General features: G+C 40.0%; 1 protein-coding gene across 2 annotated transcripts in view; it reads left to right on the plus strand.

The window, feature by feature from the left end:
- The window catches only part of LOC103124129 (uncharacterized), a 79202-nt gene that overhangs the window by 36951 nt on the left and 23073 nt on the right, over nucleotides 1-19178 (plus strand). For both annotated transcript variants that reach the window (XM_060192102.1, XM_060192103.1), the window contains exons 13-20: nucleotides 2840-2977; nucleotides 6491-6561; nucleotides 7902-7935; nucleotides 9883-9953; nucleotides 11242-11275; nucleotides 13492-13561; nucleotides 15879-15939; nucleotides 17089-17291. In XM_060192102.1, coding sequence (XP_060048085.1) covers nucleotides 2840-2977; nucleotides 6491-6561; nucleotides 7902-7935; nucleotides 9883-9953; nucleotides 11242-11275; nucleotides 13492-13561; nucleotides 15879-15939; nucleotides 17089-17291 — 682 coding nt within the window. The remainder of the gene's footprint in view (nucleotides 1-2839; nucleotides 2978-6490; nucleotides 6562-7901; nucleotides 7936-9882; nucleotides 9954-11241; nucleotides 11276-13491; nucleotides 13562-15878; nucleotides 15940-17088; nucleotides 17292-19178) is intronic.

Genomic DNA, 19178 nt, shown 5'->3' on the forward strand with positions numbered 1-19178 from the left:
TTGTTTATATTACTAACTAATGGAGTTTCATAATGTTTTATAAAGGATACAGTCCATTACTTTTCATTCACTAATAGCAGTGGAGAGACATGTTATAAAATACAGAGAGACACTGAAAATACCTGTGCATAAAATCACTGCAATGCATATTATGTGACTGTTGTAACTTACAGTCATACAGTCATAGCCTGTTGCTGTGAGGCCATCAAGTATGGAGAGGAAATTTACAGTAACAATAAGTATCATAGACTTGTAAAGGTACGGTTCTTTTTTGCTTGTTTGTTTGTTTGTTTTTTTACCAGAACACTTCTAAGCCCTGGTTTCTGGGGGTGCAGGGGATTGAACCTGGGACTCCAGAGCCTCAGGCATGAAAGTCTCTTTGCATAACCATTATGCTATCTCCCCCACAGAAGGTAGAATTCTTTTTAAAATTTTTAAATTATCTTTATTTATTGGATGGAAACAGTCAGAAATTGAGAGGGCAGTGGGAGAGAGAGAGAGGAAGAGACAGAGAGACACCTGCAGCACTGCTCTGCCACTTGCAAAGCTTTCCTTCTGCAGATGGGGACTGGGGGCTTGAACCTGGGTCCTTGTGCATTGTAATATGTATGCTCAACCAGGTGCGCCACCACCCGGCCCCATCCAAAAGGTAGAATTCTTTTTTTTTCTTTTTTTATATTTATTTATTTTCCCTTTTGTTGCACTTCTTTTATTGTTGCTATAGTTATTATTGTTGTTGTTACTGATGACATCATTGTTAGAACAGAGAGAAATGGAGAGAGGAGGGGAAGACAGAGAGGGGGAGAGAAAGATAGACCCCTGCAAACCTGCTTCACTGCCTGTGAAGCGACTCCCTTGCAGGTGGGGAGCCGGGGACTCAAACCGGGATCTTTATGCTGGTCCTTGTGCTTTGTGCCACCTGTGCTTAACCTGCTGCGCTACCGTCCAATTCCCCCAAAGGTAGAATTCTTAAAAACACTTTTTCTAGCTTGCATTATGTAAGAGCACAAAACATAGATGTTTGTAATTACAAGATACTCATTAATTGATTGTTTATATAATCAGTAAAAGTCTCAAGATCTATCTGTTAAGTAGAGATTTGTCTATTTATTATTTTGTTATTGTTACCAGGGTTCTTGCTGAAGCTCAGTGCCTGCAGGGTGAAACCATTGCTTCCCTCATATTGCCCCCCCACCAATTTCTCACTTGATAAGACAGAAGAGAGAAAACGGGGTGGGGGAATAGAGTATGTGTGTGTGTGTGTGAAAGAGAGACACTTGCCATCCTGCTTTACCACTCACCACTCAGCACTGCTCTGTAGGTGGGGATAGGAAGGGAGTGGCTGGAACTCAGGTCCTTGTTCAAGGTAATGTGTACACTCAGCTAGATGTGCCACCACCAGCCCTGTGTTTGTTTGTTGTCTGTTTGCCACCAGAGTTATTTCTGGGACTTGGTGCCTGCATAATGACTCAACTCCTGCAGGTAGTTATTCCTCTCCTCTCCCCTCCTCTCCTCTCTCCTCCCCTCCCCTCCCCTCCCCTCCCCTCCCCTCCCCTCCCCTCCAACCTTCCTTCCTCCCTTCCCCTTCCTTCCTTCCTTCCTTCCTTCCTTCCTTCCTTCCTTCCTTCCTTCCTTCCTTTTTTCCTTTCTTTCTTTCTTTCTTTCTTTCTTTCTTTCTTTCTTTCTTCCTCTCTCTCTTCCTCCCTTTCTTTCTTTCTTTCTTTCTTTCTTTCTTTCTTTCTTTCTTTCTTTCTTTCTTTCTTTCTTTCTCTTTTTATAGAGTCTGAGACAGAAATTGAGAGACCTGCAACACTGCTCCACCTCTAGTGAAGCTTCCTTTCTACAGAGATGGGGGTTGGGTTGGGGGATGGGGAGCAGAGGCCTTGAACCTAGGTTCAGTCTGTGAAGACTAATGAAGTCAAAAGCACAGATTTTTCAATTGCGCTGGGAGGGGTACCCTAACCCCTGAATTGTGAGAGGGTCGACTGTATGTCCTTCTAGATGGATTGTCTATAGATGAGGCATTCCAGAGAACATTTTAGTGCCTAGCACATGCTTCTCAGCATGATTTACTGCAACCAGAAATGCTGTCATTAAAGTTAATTTATGTACAACAACTTTAATTTACATGAGCATTTGCTGACTTTGAAATACTCTATATCGGAGTCTGCAAAATAGCTCACTTGTACAGTGCGTTGCTTTGCTCTGTGTATGATCCAAGTTAGAGCCCAACCCCCCACTGCATTAAAGAAAGCCTCAGTGCTGGAGTCTCTCTCTCTCTCTCTGTCTCTCTCTCTCTCTCTCCCTCCCTCTCTTTCTCTACCTCTCTGTATTTATCTGATATGAAATAAATACCATTTATCAGATAAAGAAAGAAATGAAGAATTCTTGATATAATTTTTCAGCTGTTTCAGATAAAACTTCAGCATGATTTCTTTCCCATTGAAGGACACTTTAAAATATTTTATTTATTTTAATGAGGGATGAGAAGAGAAGAGAGAGCTAGTCTAGAGTACTACTTAGCTGTGGTTTATGGTAGTGCTGGGGACTGAACCTGGGACCTCAGAGCCTCAGGCATTAAAATATTTTTGCACAATCATGCTATCTCTCCAGCCCCATCAAAGGATTCTTAATGGAAAAATTCCACTGTGTAATGTTCCAGTGGGAAAAGAGGTTTCTTTTTTGCAGTGGAGGTAATTTATAAAGATAATCACTTGTACTTGCAAATAATCAAGTCTACACAAAAAGACAAGATGATCTTGCGAGAGTAGATAACACTGGTTATTTAAATAACTTCATGAAAGTTTTCAAGTGTGAAGCTGCCTAACTGCTCCTTTAGAACTTCCCTCATGATTGCTGTGAGCATTGAAGCCCCGGACATCATCAGACTTCTTCTTCAACAAGGAGTCAGCGTCTTTTGTCAAGATGCCTCTGGACAGACTGCCAAAGACCATGCTGCTCACTATGGCTTTAAAATGTAAGTGTTCAGGGGGACTAAGTGGTGCTGCACCTGGTTAAGTGTGCTTGTTACCATGTTCAAGCCCCATCCCCCACCTATTGGGGGGATGCTTCAAAGAGGGGTAAAATAGATCTACAGGTGTCTTTCTTTCTCTCTCTCTTTCCATCTTCCCATCTCCTCTCAAAGTATCTCTGTTTTACCCAATTAAAAAGAGAATAAAAAATAAGAAAAAGGAAAAAAATGGCCACCCAGAGCGGTGGATTCATAGTGTTGGCACCGAGCCCCAGCAATAACCCTGGTGGTAGAAAAAGTGTTTATATTCAAATGCCAGTGTTTACTAATAAAAGTTTAAACAAATTCCCTCTTATGTAGTGGGTGAGATTTCATAGATTCACGCCATTCTGACATGGTGATTTAGTTCAAGCAAAAGGCCTAGACTGTTGAGAAGTATTGATGGGCACAGAGTTTATCATACCAGGACTTGTAGACTTTTATCTTTAAGATCCTAACATCCATTTTATAGAGGGTATAAAACCATGTCACATGCATTTCTGACTGTCTATTTGAGTCTTGACATCTTTAGTTTAGCATAAAAATCTTCGATTTCTCCTCTTTCTGCCCCTCTCCTCTACTTTTCAATCTGAATACTTCTAGAAACTCAAGAGTTCCCTGAATCCAAAGGACAGGTTTCAGGAGGGACATTTCAGGAAGGACATTCTGATCATTCTCTTGTTTACAGTGTTTCTGTCTCTGCAGCATTGCTGTTGACGCTGGCTCTCTAGTTTGGTCCTGCTAGACTCCCTAGAAGTCCTTGCTGACCCGGGTTCCTTAATAGACAGAATTTAAAAAAATATTTATTTATTTATTCCCTTTTGTTGCCCTTGTTGTTTTATTGTTGTAGATATTATTGTTGTTGTTATTGATGTCGTCGTTGTTGGATAGGACAGAGAAATGGAGAGAAGGGGTAGACAGAGAGGGGGAGAGAAAGATAGACAGCTGCAGACCTGCTTCACCGCTTGTGAAGCGACTCCCCTGCAGGTGGGCAGCCGGGGGCTTGAACTGGGATCCTCACGCCAGTCCTTGGGCTTTGCGTCACGTGCGCTTAACCTGCTATGCTACTGACTCCCCAAGTGACAGAACTTAATGCATAGACTTGAACTTATAACTTTAAAAAGCTCACATACATATACATGTGTTCGCAGCTATTGGCTTACATCAGTATCCTACTCTGGGAGCAGGCCTCCAAGACTTAGCTGTACCACCCTTCCCTGTTCACCCTGAAGCCTCATGTTTAGTCCATTTCTTTGCCTTTTACTTCATACTTTCAAGATCTTGATTCTTTTTCTTTGGATAGAACTTTTTTTTGAAAGAACAAATCACTATTTCCAGAGAGTTTGAAAATAATAGCCTTGGTCTAACTAACAAGAATTTATCCCTTTCTTTCTCCTTTATGACTACTATCTACCTCAAGGCTATTTTATATCTTATAGAGGACCTTCCCATTTGTCACGGAAAGTTCCATATTATCCTACCCATAGCAGTGGGTGCCAACATGCCTGGAATTCTAGAATTGTTTGACCTTCTGAATGATCAGTTTTCCATAATAATGGAAACTTCCCAAGAGACTAGTAACCTGCTTCATTTAAAAATATTTTCAGGTTCCTCCTCATAAGGAAGTCATTTTGAATCAATATCTAGTAATAAAGTAGGCTAATGGGCATTAGAAAAGCTAGCCTGGGGAGTCAGCGGTAGCGTAGTGAGTTAAGCACACGTGGAGCAAAGCTCAATTACCAGCACAAGGATCCCGGTTTGAGCCCCCGGCTCCCTACCTACAGGGGAGTTGCTTCACAGGCGGTGAAGCAGGTCTGCAGGTGTCTGTCTTTCTCTCCCCCTTTCTGTCTTCCCCTCCTCTCTCCATTTCTCTCTATCCTATCCAAGAATGTTATCAATAACAACAATAATAACTACAACAATAAAACAACAAGGGCAACCAAAGGGAATAAATAAAAATAAATAAATATTTTTAAAAAAGGAAAATCTAGCCTGGTCCATGGCTTACCAATATCCATGTATTATAACAGAAGAGTTATATCTCCCACACCAGTCAGAGTTGAGCATAGGAATTAATTAAAATCCAAATAAATATCTGCTAGTTTAGAGTTTGTGTAGTTAGAGAAGGAGTAGTGGTCATCCAAACTAAGTTTTATACCTTGGATATTTTCTTTTGGAGTGATTATCTAAAATCATAGTGGACAACTATGTCCTTGTATTCTTTAAAAATTTTATTCACTCATTCATTCTTTTTAAATATTTAACATATTTATTTATTTAGTTGATAGAGACAAAGAGAAATTGAGAGAGGGAGGAGGACACAGAGGGGGGAGAGAAAGAGAGACACTCGTAGCACTGCTTCACCATTTGTGAAGCTTTCCTTCTGCAGATAGCAACTGGGGGCTTGAACTCAGGTCTTTGTGAACTGTAGCATATACGCTCAAGAAGGTATGCCACCACCCAGTCTCTTAAGTCCTTGTATTTAGTGAAATAAGATATATATATAACCATAAGGATAGAGTAGTCATCAACACTGTAGCATTTTCTTTTCGAAGTTAAGACTGATTTTAAAAATATACACTGATTTTATTTGGAATTCTGAAGTGGCTTTAGCAATAAAGTTCATGAGAAAATTTATTCCATCACTTTACTCTTTATCTGAATGTTTTGGAGTGTGTGAATATTCTCTTATTCTCTTATCTCTTCTACGATCTCTTTATCTGACTATCTCTTAAGTCCTTGTGAAAGAAGGCAGTCAGAGCCATGTTTTCTAGGGAAGAATTTAAATAAAAAAGAAGTGACTTTACCAGGAGAAAGCATCTATATTTTATAGAGCTGGATTTTTTTTTTTGCCTCCAGGGTTATTGCTGGGCTCGGTGCCTGCACCCTGAATCCACCGCTCCTGGGGGCCATTTTTTCCCCTTTTGTTGCCCTTGTTGTTGCAGCCTTGTTGTGGTTAATATTGTTATTGTTGATGTCGTTCATTGTTGGATAGGACAGAGAGAAATGGAGAGAGATGGGGGAAGACAGATGGGGGAGAGAAAGGTAGACACCTGCAGACCCGCTCCACCACCTGTGAAGTGACTCCCCTGGGGAGCCGGGGGCTGGAACCGGGATCCTTGTGCCTGTCCTTGCTCTTTGCACCACCTGCGCTTAACCCGCTGTGCTTCTGCCCAACCTCCTGGATTTTTTTTTGTTTGCATTCAAGCACTTTCCACTAGATGCAACTAACTCTGATCAGTTTACTGAGCTGCCTTGCCCTCATTTCATGATGACATCACCTTAGTCTTTCTTCTTAATATTTGTGTGCTTCAACAAATGTTAAAAGTAGCAAATTTGAAATAAATAGAATAATTAAGAGTTGATATTATCTCAGACAATATACGAGATATTCCCAAGAACGTAAACGTGTTTCATTTCATTATTAATATTGATCAGTATTGATGTATTAATAATGCTTCTTGCCTTTATTCTGCATAGCAATCACAAGCTAATTTCTGAATATTTAACGGAGAAGATGACAAACTTTTCTTCTCAAAATAACAATCAAGGTAAGAGTTCAGGTGCTGAGTCATGATTGGTGACCCTTTACACATGAAAAAAAGAATAATTTTTGATATTAATTTTGATACTTTTAATTTTTATTTTATTATCTCATATAACATTTAGACATTGAACAAGTATGACCTTCCCAGGCCAGTGCTTTTATTATTTATTTTAAAAAGAATGAGAGACACAGAGAAAGAGTAGAACAAGGATTACTTGTAGGTTCCACATTTGGATAAAGACCATTCTTCTCTTGCATTTGATAAATGTAATGGCGTGGTCATAAATGTTCTTAGCAGGGCTGGGTGGTAGTGCAGTGGGTTAAGCGCACATGGCGCTAAGCACAGGGCAGGCACAATGATCCCAGTAAGAGCCCCTGGCTCCAGGCTTGCAGGGAGGTTGCTTCACAAGAGGTGAAGCAGGTCTGAAGGTGTCTGTCTTTCTCTTCCCCCTTCTGTCTTTCCCTCCTCTCTCAGTTTCTCTCTGTCCTACCCAACAACATTGACAGCAATAACAACAGTAATAATAACAATGATAAACAAGAAGGGCAACAAAAGGGGAAAAAAATAGCCTCTAGGAGCAGTGGATTTGTAGTGCAGGCACCGAGCCCCAGCAATAACCCTGGAGGCAAAGAAAAAAAATTTCTTAGCACATTAGTGTGTTTAGTATTTTGCTCTTATCATCTTCTGGTATGTATTCTCAAGTCTTTTTTTTTTTTTTTAACCTCCAGGGTTATTGCTGGGGCTCGGTGCCTGAACTACACATCCACTGCTCCTGGAGGCTATTTTTTTCCCCTTTTGTTGCCCTTGTTGTTTATCGTTGTTTTTATTATTGCTGTTGTTATTGCTGTCGGTATTGTTGGATAGGACAGAGAGAAACTGAGAGAGGAGGGGAAGATAGTGAAGGCGAGAGAAAGACACCTGCAGACCTGCTTCACCGCTTGTGAAGCGACCTCACTGCAAATGGGTTGCCGGGGGCTCAAACTGGGATCATTGTGCTGTCCTTGTGCTTTCCGCTATGTGCGCTTAACCTGCTCCACTACCCATCTTATGCCGTTGTTGTTGGATAGGACAGAGAGAAATGGAGAGAGGAGGGGAATACAGAGAGGGGGAGAGAAAGACCTGTAGACCTGTTCCACTGCTTGTGAAGCGACCCCCCTGCTGGTGGGGAACTGGGGCGCATACTGGGATCCTTATGCAGGTCCTTGTGCTTCGTTCCATGTGTGCTTAACTCGCTGCACTACCTCCCCGCCCCCTCAAATGTTTCTATCAAAGCATCAGTGTATATAATCAATATTTTGTATTTTTCTAGTATTTAATCTGTCATATATGTATTTTTTGTTCAGGAGTGGCTATGCTTGCAGAAACCTCTTTGAACAGGTAGGATTTTATGGATAGATATAGTATATATTAATGAGGGGATGAGAAACAAATGTATTGATTGATGTGTGATGATTATTTCACTTTGGTAGATACTGTCTCAAGTGCTTATCATTATTCAGTCATGTCTTCATCACAATAGCTCTGTAATATCAGTGTGCTATTGTAACTCCTCTGTCCATTAACAAGAGGCCATGATACACCAGAGGTAAAGCAGTTGGCAAGGATCTCTCTTCCTTTTTCCCTTCTTTTCTTCTCACTCTTCCTCTCTATTTTTCTGTCTCATATATATATATATATATATATATATATATACATATATATATATGTATATATATATATATTTATACAATAATAATGAGGCCACCAGGAATGGTGGAGTCTTTGTGCAGGCACCGAGCCCCATTGATAACCATGGTGACAAAATACTTGCATACAGGGGGTCAGGTGGTGGTGCATCTGGTTAAGAGCACATATCACTGTGCATAAAGAACCAAGTTTGAGCCCCTGCTCCCCACCCTCAGGGCGGATGCTCTATGAGCCATGAAGCAGGCTTGCAGATATCTATCTTTCTTTCTCCCTCTCTATCTCCTCTCCCCCCTCTCAATTTCTTTCTGTTCTGTCAAATAAAAATAGAAAGAAAAAAATGGAAAAAAGGTTGGTATTGCCAGGAGTGATAGATTCATAGTGCAGGCACCAAGCCCCAATAATAACACTGATATGTGTGTATGTGTGTGTGTGTACATAAATAAATAAATTAGGTTAGTTGATATTAGGAAAGTTATTCCAAGCCCTGATTCATCAGCATCCATGTACTATAGTAGGGACATTCTGTCTCCCAATTTAATAGGAGGTGAACATAGAGATTTAACATTATTCTATTAAAGACCTGCTGTGTCAGAGTTGACTTAGTAAAGAAGAAATAGTGGTAGTCAGAGTCGTATTTGGCTTCTTTTTCTTATATATATATATTTTTATTTATTGGATAGAGACAGCCAGAAATTGAGAGGGGAGAGGGAGATAGGGATAGAGACAGAGACACCTACAGCACTGCTTTACCATTCGCAGGTGAAGATGGGGACTTGTATATTGTAACATGTGCACTTAGCCAAGTTCACCACCATGGCTTCTTTATTTTTTAAGTTTACTTTAAGAACTACTTATTAACTGGATAGAGGCAGAGAGAAATTGAGAGGAAAGGGAGAGGCAGAGGGGGCAGAGAGACATGACACCTGCAGCACTGCTTCACAACTTGTGAGATTTTCCCCTGATTGTGAAGACCATGGGTTTGAACCTTGTAACCTGTGCACCCTCGTGACTATGCTACCTCCTGGCTCCTAACTTCTGTTTCTGCTCTTGGAGCCATTAGAAACTGATAGGGGCAAGTAAGCTGTTTTAGTTAGTGATTATTTTTATAAATGAATTCTTTCATCAGTTATAAACCAGCTGAGATGCTTTGAATTTCAAACTGAAAGAAAGTGCAGCTAATCACCATCAATAACTTTTTCTGAAAATGCTAATGTTTGAATGTTAGGATCTATCTAGATACACAATTGATTGTATTTGAAATTTCAAGATCATTTCAGCAGTAAACTTCAGAATGAAACTGTTCCATTGTTTTTCTATTTTTGGTAAGCATGTGGGGGAATATACTGTCTAATTACATCTCCTGACAACCTTGTTAGATGAATCAGTCAGATCTCTGCTTAATAGAGAAAGGCTGAGCTGAAGAAAGTGACTTTTTCTGTAGCATATAGTATTGGTCATAGACTAGGCCTTCTGAATTAAGACACTTTCCATAATGTCCAGCTAACTCTAGACACTAAATACACGAGCTATACAGCCCTCAACTCGTGGCACGTCACATGCCAAATATTCTAAGAATTAAATGCTACTCACATCTGTGCTAGAGTAGTAACATTATTTCCCATCTTCTTTTATATATAGCAATTATCAAAGACTTTCTCAAGACAAAGTGGGACAAGCAATTAAAAATAATTCTCAAAATAACTCTCAAGGTAAGACTTCAGATAATGGGCTAAATTTTGGCTGTCCTATTGTACTTTTTTTTTTTTTTGCCTCCAGGGTTATTGCTGGGACTTCGTGCTTGCACTACGAATCCACTGTCCCCATTTTGTTGGGCTTGTTACAGTTGTGTGTTGTTATCACAGCTGTTGTTGTTGTTGGATAGGACAGAGAGAAGTGGAGAGAGGAGGGTAAGACAGGAGGAGAGATAGACACCTACAGACCTGCTTCACCGCTTGTGTAGTGACCCCCTGCAAGTGGGGAGCTGTGGGCTGGAACTGAGATTCTTATGCCAGCCCTTGTGCTTTGCACCATGTGCACTTAGCCCGCTGTTCTACCACCCAGCTCCCAGCGGTCCTATTGTATAACCACAGGTAAATAAGTAATTTTTGATAATGAATGAAAATACCAATGTGCATATTGTGTGTACTTTACTTTTTGATTTTCTTTATTGGGGGGATTAATGGTTTATAGCTGACAGTAAAATATAGTAGTTAGTACATGAACAACATTTCTCAGTTTTCCACTTAATACTCTAACCTCCCACGTAGGTCTTCCTTCGCCATCACGTTCCAGGATCTGAGCACTCCCCTCTACCCTAGAGTCCTCTATTTTGGTGCAATACACCAAATTGTGTACTTTTCATTCCATAATGATTTAACTTCCTTTCTTTTTTCTTTTGCCTCTAGGGTGCTGGGTCTGGGTGCCTGCACTATGAATCTACTGTTCCCAGAGGCTATTTTTCCCATTTTGTTGCCCTTGTTGTTGTCATTATTAAAGACAGAGAGGGGGAGAGAAAGATAGACACCTGCAGACCTGCTTCACCACCTGTCAAGTGACTCCAAGTAGGTGGGGAGCTGGGAGCTCGAACCGCCATATGCGCTTAACCCGCTGTGCTACCACCCAACACCCATGATTTAACTTTCCTAGTTACTAACTAAATAAATTTTAGGTACTTTTAAAAATGAATCAGTATTTTTATTTTTATAAAGTCATTTCACTAGTCACAAAATCTAAAATAACCATGTAATACAGCTTTATAAATATAAGAAAGATTTTAAATATGTTAATATGTTTCACATGTTATATGTTTCTTCTTTCCTTGCCTTTGATGAATGTAAAAGTGGGAGCATAAGAGCTTTCGGTGGATTAACGTCCCACTAGTTGCCCACTCACGATTCACGGTCTCATCATCTCAGGATGTGTTCCTAAAGATATCTCTCTAGTCAAGTAGCAGTTGTACATTATTAATATCCTGTATTTGTATTTTCTTTTCTTTAGGAGGAGAGAAGTCTAAAGAAAGCTCTTTGAGCAGGTAGGATTTTATCAGTCAAGAAGTATATGTAGGGTCAGCATAATAACTCACTTGAATTGTTTGCTTGTCTTGCTATGTGTGTGACTCAAGTTTAAACACCACATTGAAGGAAGCTGCAGTGCAGTTGTTTCCCGCTCTCTCTCTCTCTGTGTGTGTGAAAAAGTCTGCACACAACAGTGAAATCCTATACATGATAAAAAAAGAAAGAAAAAGAAAAGATGAAAGACTTATATGTTAATCAGTGGAATGTAGAAAAAAGCGAATTAAAAAGTGTCAATTACATGACTAGTTTAGATACTATGTTTAACAGCTGATATATCTTGTATTTATCACAATAACTTTGCAATGCCACTAAGCCTTTAAAGCTTTTCTTTCCTCCTTCCCCCCTCCCATCTCTCTCCTCCTCCTCCTCCTATTTAGGCAGCCATGATTCAGGGAGCTTGATAAATTGACCCATCATATCTCCATGCCCCTCAGTAGTTGCCCAACGAATAGATCACTAACCTGCCTGACTGCTGAATCCATTCCCTCAGCCCTCAGGATAGACTGATAGGGACCTTTGTGTCACTGGGTGATGATACAATTTCACAGAAGATCAATTCAGGAAGTTAAAATTCCTTTTTTTTTAAAAATTTTTATTTGTAAAATGGAAATTTTGATAAGACCATAGGATAGAGGGGTACAGTTCCACACAGCTCCTACTACCAGAACTCTGTATCCCATCCCCTCCCCAATAGCTTTCTTATTCTTTATCCCTTTGGGAGTATTGACCCAGGATCATTATGGGGTGCAGAAAGTGGAAGGTCTGGCTTCTGCAATTGCTTCCCCGCTGAACATGGACATTGGCAGGTTGATTAGTACTCCCAGCCTGTCTCTCTCTTTCCGTAGTGCAGCAGGGCTTTGGGGAGATGAGGTTCCAGGACATATTGGTGGGGTCGTCTACCCAGGGAAGTCTGGTTGGCATCATGGTAGCATATGGAAGCTGGTGGCTGAAAAAGAGTTAAGATATAAAGCAGAACAAATTGTTGACTAATCATGAACCTAAAGGCAGGGATATTGCAGATGAAGATTTGGGGTCTCTGTTTTAGAAAAGCTAGTAGGTCTATTTTAGGTATAATCTTTTTTATTATATTTATTTATTTATTGGATAGAGATACCCAAACGAGGGAAGAGAGTGATAGGGAGAGAGGGAGAGAGGGAGGAAAGAGAGAGACAGAGAGAGAGAGATAGATAGATAGAGAGAAACCTGCAACACTACCATTGGCAAAGCTTTCCCTCTGCAGGTGGGGACTGGGGACTCGAACCAGGGTCCTTGCGCATTGTAATGTGCACTCAACCAGGTATGCCACCACCCAGCCCCCTCATCTGTGTTTTTTAATACTGAAAAAACAAGGCTCCTTTATTTTTCTGCCACCTGGATCATTGCTTCCTTACACCTGACGGATTCTACTACTCCAGGAAGACTATTTTTTAATAGAGGTGGAGAGAGAGAGAGAGAGAGAGAGAGAGAGAGAGAGAGAAACCACAGCACTGCTCACAAAGCTCCCTTGTACAGGTGCTCCATGAGATAGTCAGGACGTTAACCCAGCTCCCACATATGACTAAACTGATGCAACCTGATGGCCATTTTTTTTTTTTTTACTTGCAGAGACTAGTTTAGAACCAACACAGGCAGTATAGAAAAGGTAGAAGGTATTTTTCCACCTTGTTTTAGGTCATCTTAGTAGTTCTTGGTCAGACATAAAAATCATGCCAGCCATTACTTGACATCCAAATTCTTGGTGAAAAACTGTTTGTAAACTGGCAATATTTACTTGTCACTTTTTTTTTTTTGATGGGAATTGAAAATGAAGTTGTTTTTTGGAGACAGAAATTGAGAGGTAAGTGGAAATAGAAAGGGTGAAAAAAAACTTCTTTAGCACTGGTGAAACTTCCCTTTTGCAGGAGGGGGCTGGGGTCTTGAATCTGGTTTCTTGGGCATTGTAGCATGTTTGCTCAACCAGGGATATCATTACCTGAATGAATGTTTAGTGAAAACTTTATAGGTTGGGAGAGAGGGGGGCAAAGTTGAAATCTCAAAGATTTACTTAAGACAAAAACCTGATTCTAATTATTGAATATATGAAAAACTTGATTTAAAATATACAGTAAGCCTTTTTCTTGATCTTTTAGAACACAGCTTTGAAATCACTCATTTCTATTATGTGTCTTTTAAGTCTTTCCGTGAAAGCTGACACTGATGATTCCTGGCCTACATCAAATGATGACCTTCTATTTGAACCCAAGGTAAAGTGTACTCTTGGGAGATTAGTTTTCCTTCATTGAAGTTAGTTTCTTTTTAGTATTTGGGTGTAACTTTTTTTTTTAATTGCCACCAAGGTTTTTTCTGGGGCTCGAATCTGTCTCCTTGCACCCTTTCTTTTCTTTTCTCCTATCTTCCTCCGCTCCCTCCCTCCCTCCCTTCCTTCCTTATTTCTCTTAAAACATATTTATTTATTGGCTAAAGACAGAAATTGAGAGGGGAGAGGGAGGTAGAGAAAGAGAGAGACAGAAAGATAGCTACAACCCTACTTCACCACTCATGAACTTTCCCCTTCAGGTGGGGACCAGGGGCTTGAATCTGGGTCCTTGTACACTTTACTGTGTGCACTCAACCAGGTGCGCCACTGCCTGGTCCTTCCTTCCATTCTACCTTCCTCCATGTCTCTCTTTCTCTCTCTTTCTCCTTTTTTCATATTTTATTTAATAGGACAGAGAAATTGAGAGAGGAGAGAGAGAGAGTGGGAAAGAGAAACACAGACATCTACATACTTGCTTCACTGCTGATGAAGCTTCCCACTGGCTGGTGGGGAGCAGGGGCTCTAACCCAGGTCCTTGAGCTTGGTAGTATGTGCACTCAGCTGGGTGTGACACCACCCAGCCTCTAGTATTTGTGTGTAACTCTTATTAGTTAACATTGCCCCATACAACTTATTCATTCTGTTCTCTTCCTGAAAGGAACTACTTTAAGTAACCATATGTCTTTAGCTTTTTTTCCGTTTCTTTTTAAAAAAAAAAAAAAAAAAAAACAAACAGAACAGAAGCAACTTACTGTTAAAATTCCTGCTCATCTAAATAAGTCACTAGTAAATCAAAACTCTCAACAGTTTTCCCTAAAAGAGATCGTTCTTTTTCCAGCCATGACATCATCTCCCCAGACAATAACTTGGATCCACCTGCATATCAGATTTCAGGCTTGGGGGGAAAAAAAAGTAGTATAGCCACAGGCCCTTTAGAATATAACTAAAATATGCCTACTAGCTATCTACAAAATGGAGAAACCCCCCCCCCCAACTCTTCATCTGCACTACTCCAGCCTTTAGGTTCATGATTAGTCAACAGTTTGTTTGGCTTTATATGTTAACTCTCTTTTCAGCCACCAGGTTCTAGATGCTAGCATGATGCCAACCAGACTTCCCTGGTCAGACAACCCCACCAATATGTACTAGAGCTCCGATTCCCCAGAATCCTGCCCCACTAGGGAAAGAGAGAGACAGGCTGGGAGTATGGATCAACCTGTCAATGCCCATGTTCAGTGGGGAAGCAATTACAGAAGCCAGACCTTCCACCTTCAGCATCCCACAGTGACCTTGGGTCCATACTCCCAGAGGGTTAAAGAATAGGAAAGCTATCCGGGGAGGGAATGGGATATGGAGTTCTGGTGGTGGGAATTGTGTGGAGTTGTACCCCTCTTATCCAATGGTTTTGTCAGTGTTCCCTTTTTATAAATAAAAGAGAAAAGAGAGATATCATTCTTGCTATAGATCAGATAAACCTGTTTCAAAACATCAAATGTAATTAATTTTCTCAAGGTTATCTTTTTCAACAATACTTTAATACTACTGAAGAATACATTCTTGTTTTGGGTTGTTTTGGTATAGAGAATAATAAAACGTATAGCCTGGTTTTACTTATTTTTTAACTTATTTATTTATTTATTCCCTTTTGTTGCCCTTGTTTTATTGTTGTAGTTATTATTGTTGTTATTGATGTCATTGTTCTTGGATAGGACAGAGAGAAATGGAGAGAGAAGGGGAGATAGAGAGGGGAGAGAAAGATAGACACCTGCAAACCTGCTTCACCTCTTGTGAAGTGACTCCCCTGCAGGTGGGGAGCCGTGGGCTCTAACCAGGATCCTTGTACCAGTCCTTGCGTTTTTGTGCCACTTGCGCTTAACCTGCTGTGCTACCACCTGACTCCTAGCCTGATTTTATTTATATAAAAATCAGCTGAGTGGTAATGAAGGGGGCCTTGAAGACTGCATAATGTTATGCAGAAAGCTTTCTTGCCTGAGGTTCCAAGATCCCAAGTTTAGTGTCTGGCACCATTGTAATTCAGAACTCAGTAGCTTTGGAAGGAAAAAAAAAACCCAGCAATATAAGTAACATTTGGGGGCTGTTAATACCATCTTCAGAAATTCCTATTCTATGAGACAGAATTGGGATTTGAATTATATTTGAATAACTGTAAGGCTGTCCTCAGCCATATAGCGGTGATGGATATCATAATTCTTTATTAAAATCAAATATGGTATTTGTTCTTAAACCTAGTATTTTTTTCCTAGACTTGCCTGGAACCCAGCTTAGCACAGCAATGGTCTGCTTTTCATCAGTTTAAAGAAAAGAGTAAGCAATTTGAAGGCTCTTCACTCTCGTGCTACTCCCAGATCTAAGATCACGTGTATTTTTTTTACTAGTAATTAACAAAATTACAAAATGACAAGGGTACAATCCCACACCATTCCCACCGCCATCAGAGTTCTGTGTCCCCTTTCTCTCCACTGGAAATTGTAATGGTTCTTCTAAGGTCACAGGTATAAGTTGACTATTACTTCTTTGTCTGTCTGTCTATCTATCTATCTATCTATCTACCATCTTTCTATCTATTTGTCTATCTATATTTTCCCCATTTATCTTCCATTTTAAGTCACAACTACTATACCTATTACTACTTCCATGTCTTTCCTTTTTCCCTCTCCCCTCTCAGGGTCCTGGTGGAATTGGACTTCAGAGTCCTCTAGTCATCTTCCCCTGACATTTCTCCCCCTCTGGGAGTATGGGCCAAAATTCTTTATTATTTTTTTCATCCTCCAGGGATATCACTGGTGATCAATGCCTGCACTATGAATCCATTGCTCCTGGTGACCCTTTTTTTTTCCTTTTCATTTTCACTGGATAGGACAGAGAGAAATTGGGAGGGGATGGGGAGATTGAGAGGGAGAGAAAAAGACACCTGCAGACCTGCTTCCCCTGCAAGTGGGGAGCTGCGGACTCAGACCTGGATCCTTATGTGGGTCCTTGTACTTAGTATTATGTGCACTTAGTCAGGTGCAACACTGCCTGGCTACCTTTTGGGGTGTAGAAGGTAGGAGGTCTGGTTTCTGTAATTGCTTCTTCACTGGACATGGGCATTGGCAGGTAGATCCACACCCCCAACCTATCTCTGTCTTTCCCTAGTGGGGTAGGATTCTGGAGGGGTGAGGTTCCAGGGCACATTGGTGAGGTCCCATGGAGTTCAGGGTGGACTCACAGTAGTATCTGCTACTTGGTGTCTGAAAAGCAGAAAGTTATGAGGCAGGACAAAATGCTTAATAAGTAAGAACCAGGAAGTAGGGATAGAATAGGTGAAAGTAGGGATTTTAGGGTGGAAAGGAACTAGGAAGTCTATTTTAGGTATGTTCCTAGGGGCCCACGATTTTAGTGCTTTTTGCTTGAGCTTAATAGTTAACAGGACCACATGCATTTTTATGTACTTTTTACTTTGATTTACTACAGTCGGAGCAAACTGTAACACCACGGGAGTGGAAAATAGAATTGTACTCGAGGACATTAGTTTTGAGGATGAAATTGATGATGAGATTGAAACCGTTCTCAAGCCATCATCAGTCCAGGAAATTCCTCATCCTGACATTCCATCATCTGATTGCTCCACTGTTCAGCATCCTCCCAACTCTTCAGTCATCTGTGGTCTCACAAATGTAAGTCATTTAAAAAATGACCCATACTTTTTACTACCATTTACATAATATTTCACCACCCTGATTCTTGTAATTGTGCAAAAGATCCTAAGAATAAATGTGTATCATGCAGGTCATAATTGAAAATAAGTGTAAGAAGAGAGATGTAGGTGCAGGAATGATCTTTGGAATGATGGGTGAGAATGAACAGTTCTTTAATATGCCACTATTAAAGGAAAGAATCTGAAAACTTGACAAGATATAGAAATGAACATAAAGATAAAAAGAAATGTGAATGGGAAGTTTTCATTTAAGAATGGCAGAGTGAAGAGGGTCGGATGGTGGCACATTGGGTTAAGTGCACATAGTATAAAACTCACACACCTGCAAGGATCCTGGTTCAAGTCCCCGGCCTCCCTCCTGCAGGGGAGTCGGTTAAAAAAGTGGTGAAATCAGGTCTGCAGGTATCAATCTTTCTCTCCCCTTCTCTATCTTCCTCTCCCCTCTTAATTTCTCTCCATCCTATCCAATAAAATGGGGAAAAAATGGCCACCAGGAGCAGCGGATCCGTAATGCAGACACAAACCTCAGCAATAACCCTGGAGGCAAAACAAACAAACAAACAAGGCAAAGTGAGTATATAGAATGCATACGAGTAAGAGAGGGGCCAGGTAGTGGCACACCCATGCTGAGCTCACACAGTTCTAAGTGCAAGTCCCTGCACAAGGATTCCAGTTCGAACCTCCACTCCCCACCTGTAGGTGGGATACTTCACTAGCGGTGAAGCAGGTCTGCATGTGTCTTTCTTTCCTCCTCCTCCTCTCAATTTCTCTCTATTCTGTCAAATAAAATATAAAAAAAATGATTGCCAGGAGCAGTGGATCTGTAGTGCAGGCACTGAGCTCCAGAGATAACCCTGGAGTAAAAAAAAAAAAAAGGACATAAGAAATAATATTATAAAAATACAATAGAAATAATAATATTAAAATTTAAAAAGTAATAATAAGATTACTATTAAGAGAGCAGGGACTCTAAATCATAAAGTGAGATGAGAATTATTTTAAATTCAATATATGAAATCCATGTAATGAAAAAAATTACTCAGATTATTGGGCTGGGAGATAGCACAATAGTAATATGCAGAAGACTTTCATGCTTGAGGCTACAAGCCCAGGTTCACTCCCCAGCACCACAGTAAGCTAAAACTGAATAGTGCTCTGAGTTTTTAAGAAGTTTTTTTTTTTAATGCTTAGAATGTTGAATGACCTATAGATTATTTTTATAAAGAACTAACAAAAAAATGAATCCTCATTTCTTTTAAGTTTAGTGGAATTCCAGTCCATTGATTAGAACAAATTCTGTGTTCACAGATAACACAAGGTGGTATTTTAGTGTTTCAGGATTTTTCAGATTTTTTATGAGTTATGCATTTTTGGCACTTCTGTTTTTGTGGTTCATAACTAGTCTTAATATTTTGTAAATACTTAATGTCTTTATCTATCTTATGGTGTCGTATAACGTTAGTATGGGCATTCTGTTCATCCTGGCAATAAAAATAAGTAAACATTACAGTGAGTTCATTTATAAATTACAACTTCTTATTATATAAACCAGGTTCTCCATCTCTGCTCATGAAATGAGCAATTAGATTCTAAATTGCCGCACTCTTTAAAGAAACAGTGATTAATTTTGCCTGGAGATAGTCCGATTTATCTTTCCTAACAATATCTTCATGTAATGGACACATGGGCACAATAAATAAATGAAATCAGAACTTATGATTATTTTTCTAATATAAATATTGGTTACAGGTTAATAAGGTAAAATATTTCAGAGTATGCAAAATTGTTTTTGCGAGATGATTATTTTAAATATTTATTTTATTTTAATGAGCTAAACAGAAAGAGA

This window comes from Erinaceus europaeus, chromosome 6 (genome assembly GCF_950295315.1).
Source record: "Erinaceus europaeus chromosome 6, mEriEur2.1, whole genome shotgun sequence".
In the NCBI taxonomy this organism is placed as follows: domain Eukaryota; kingdom Metazoa; phylum Chordata; class Mammalia; order Eulipotyphla; family Erinaceidae; genus Erinaceus; species Erinaceus europaeus.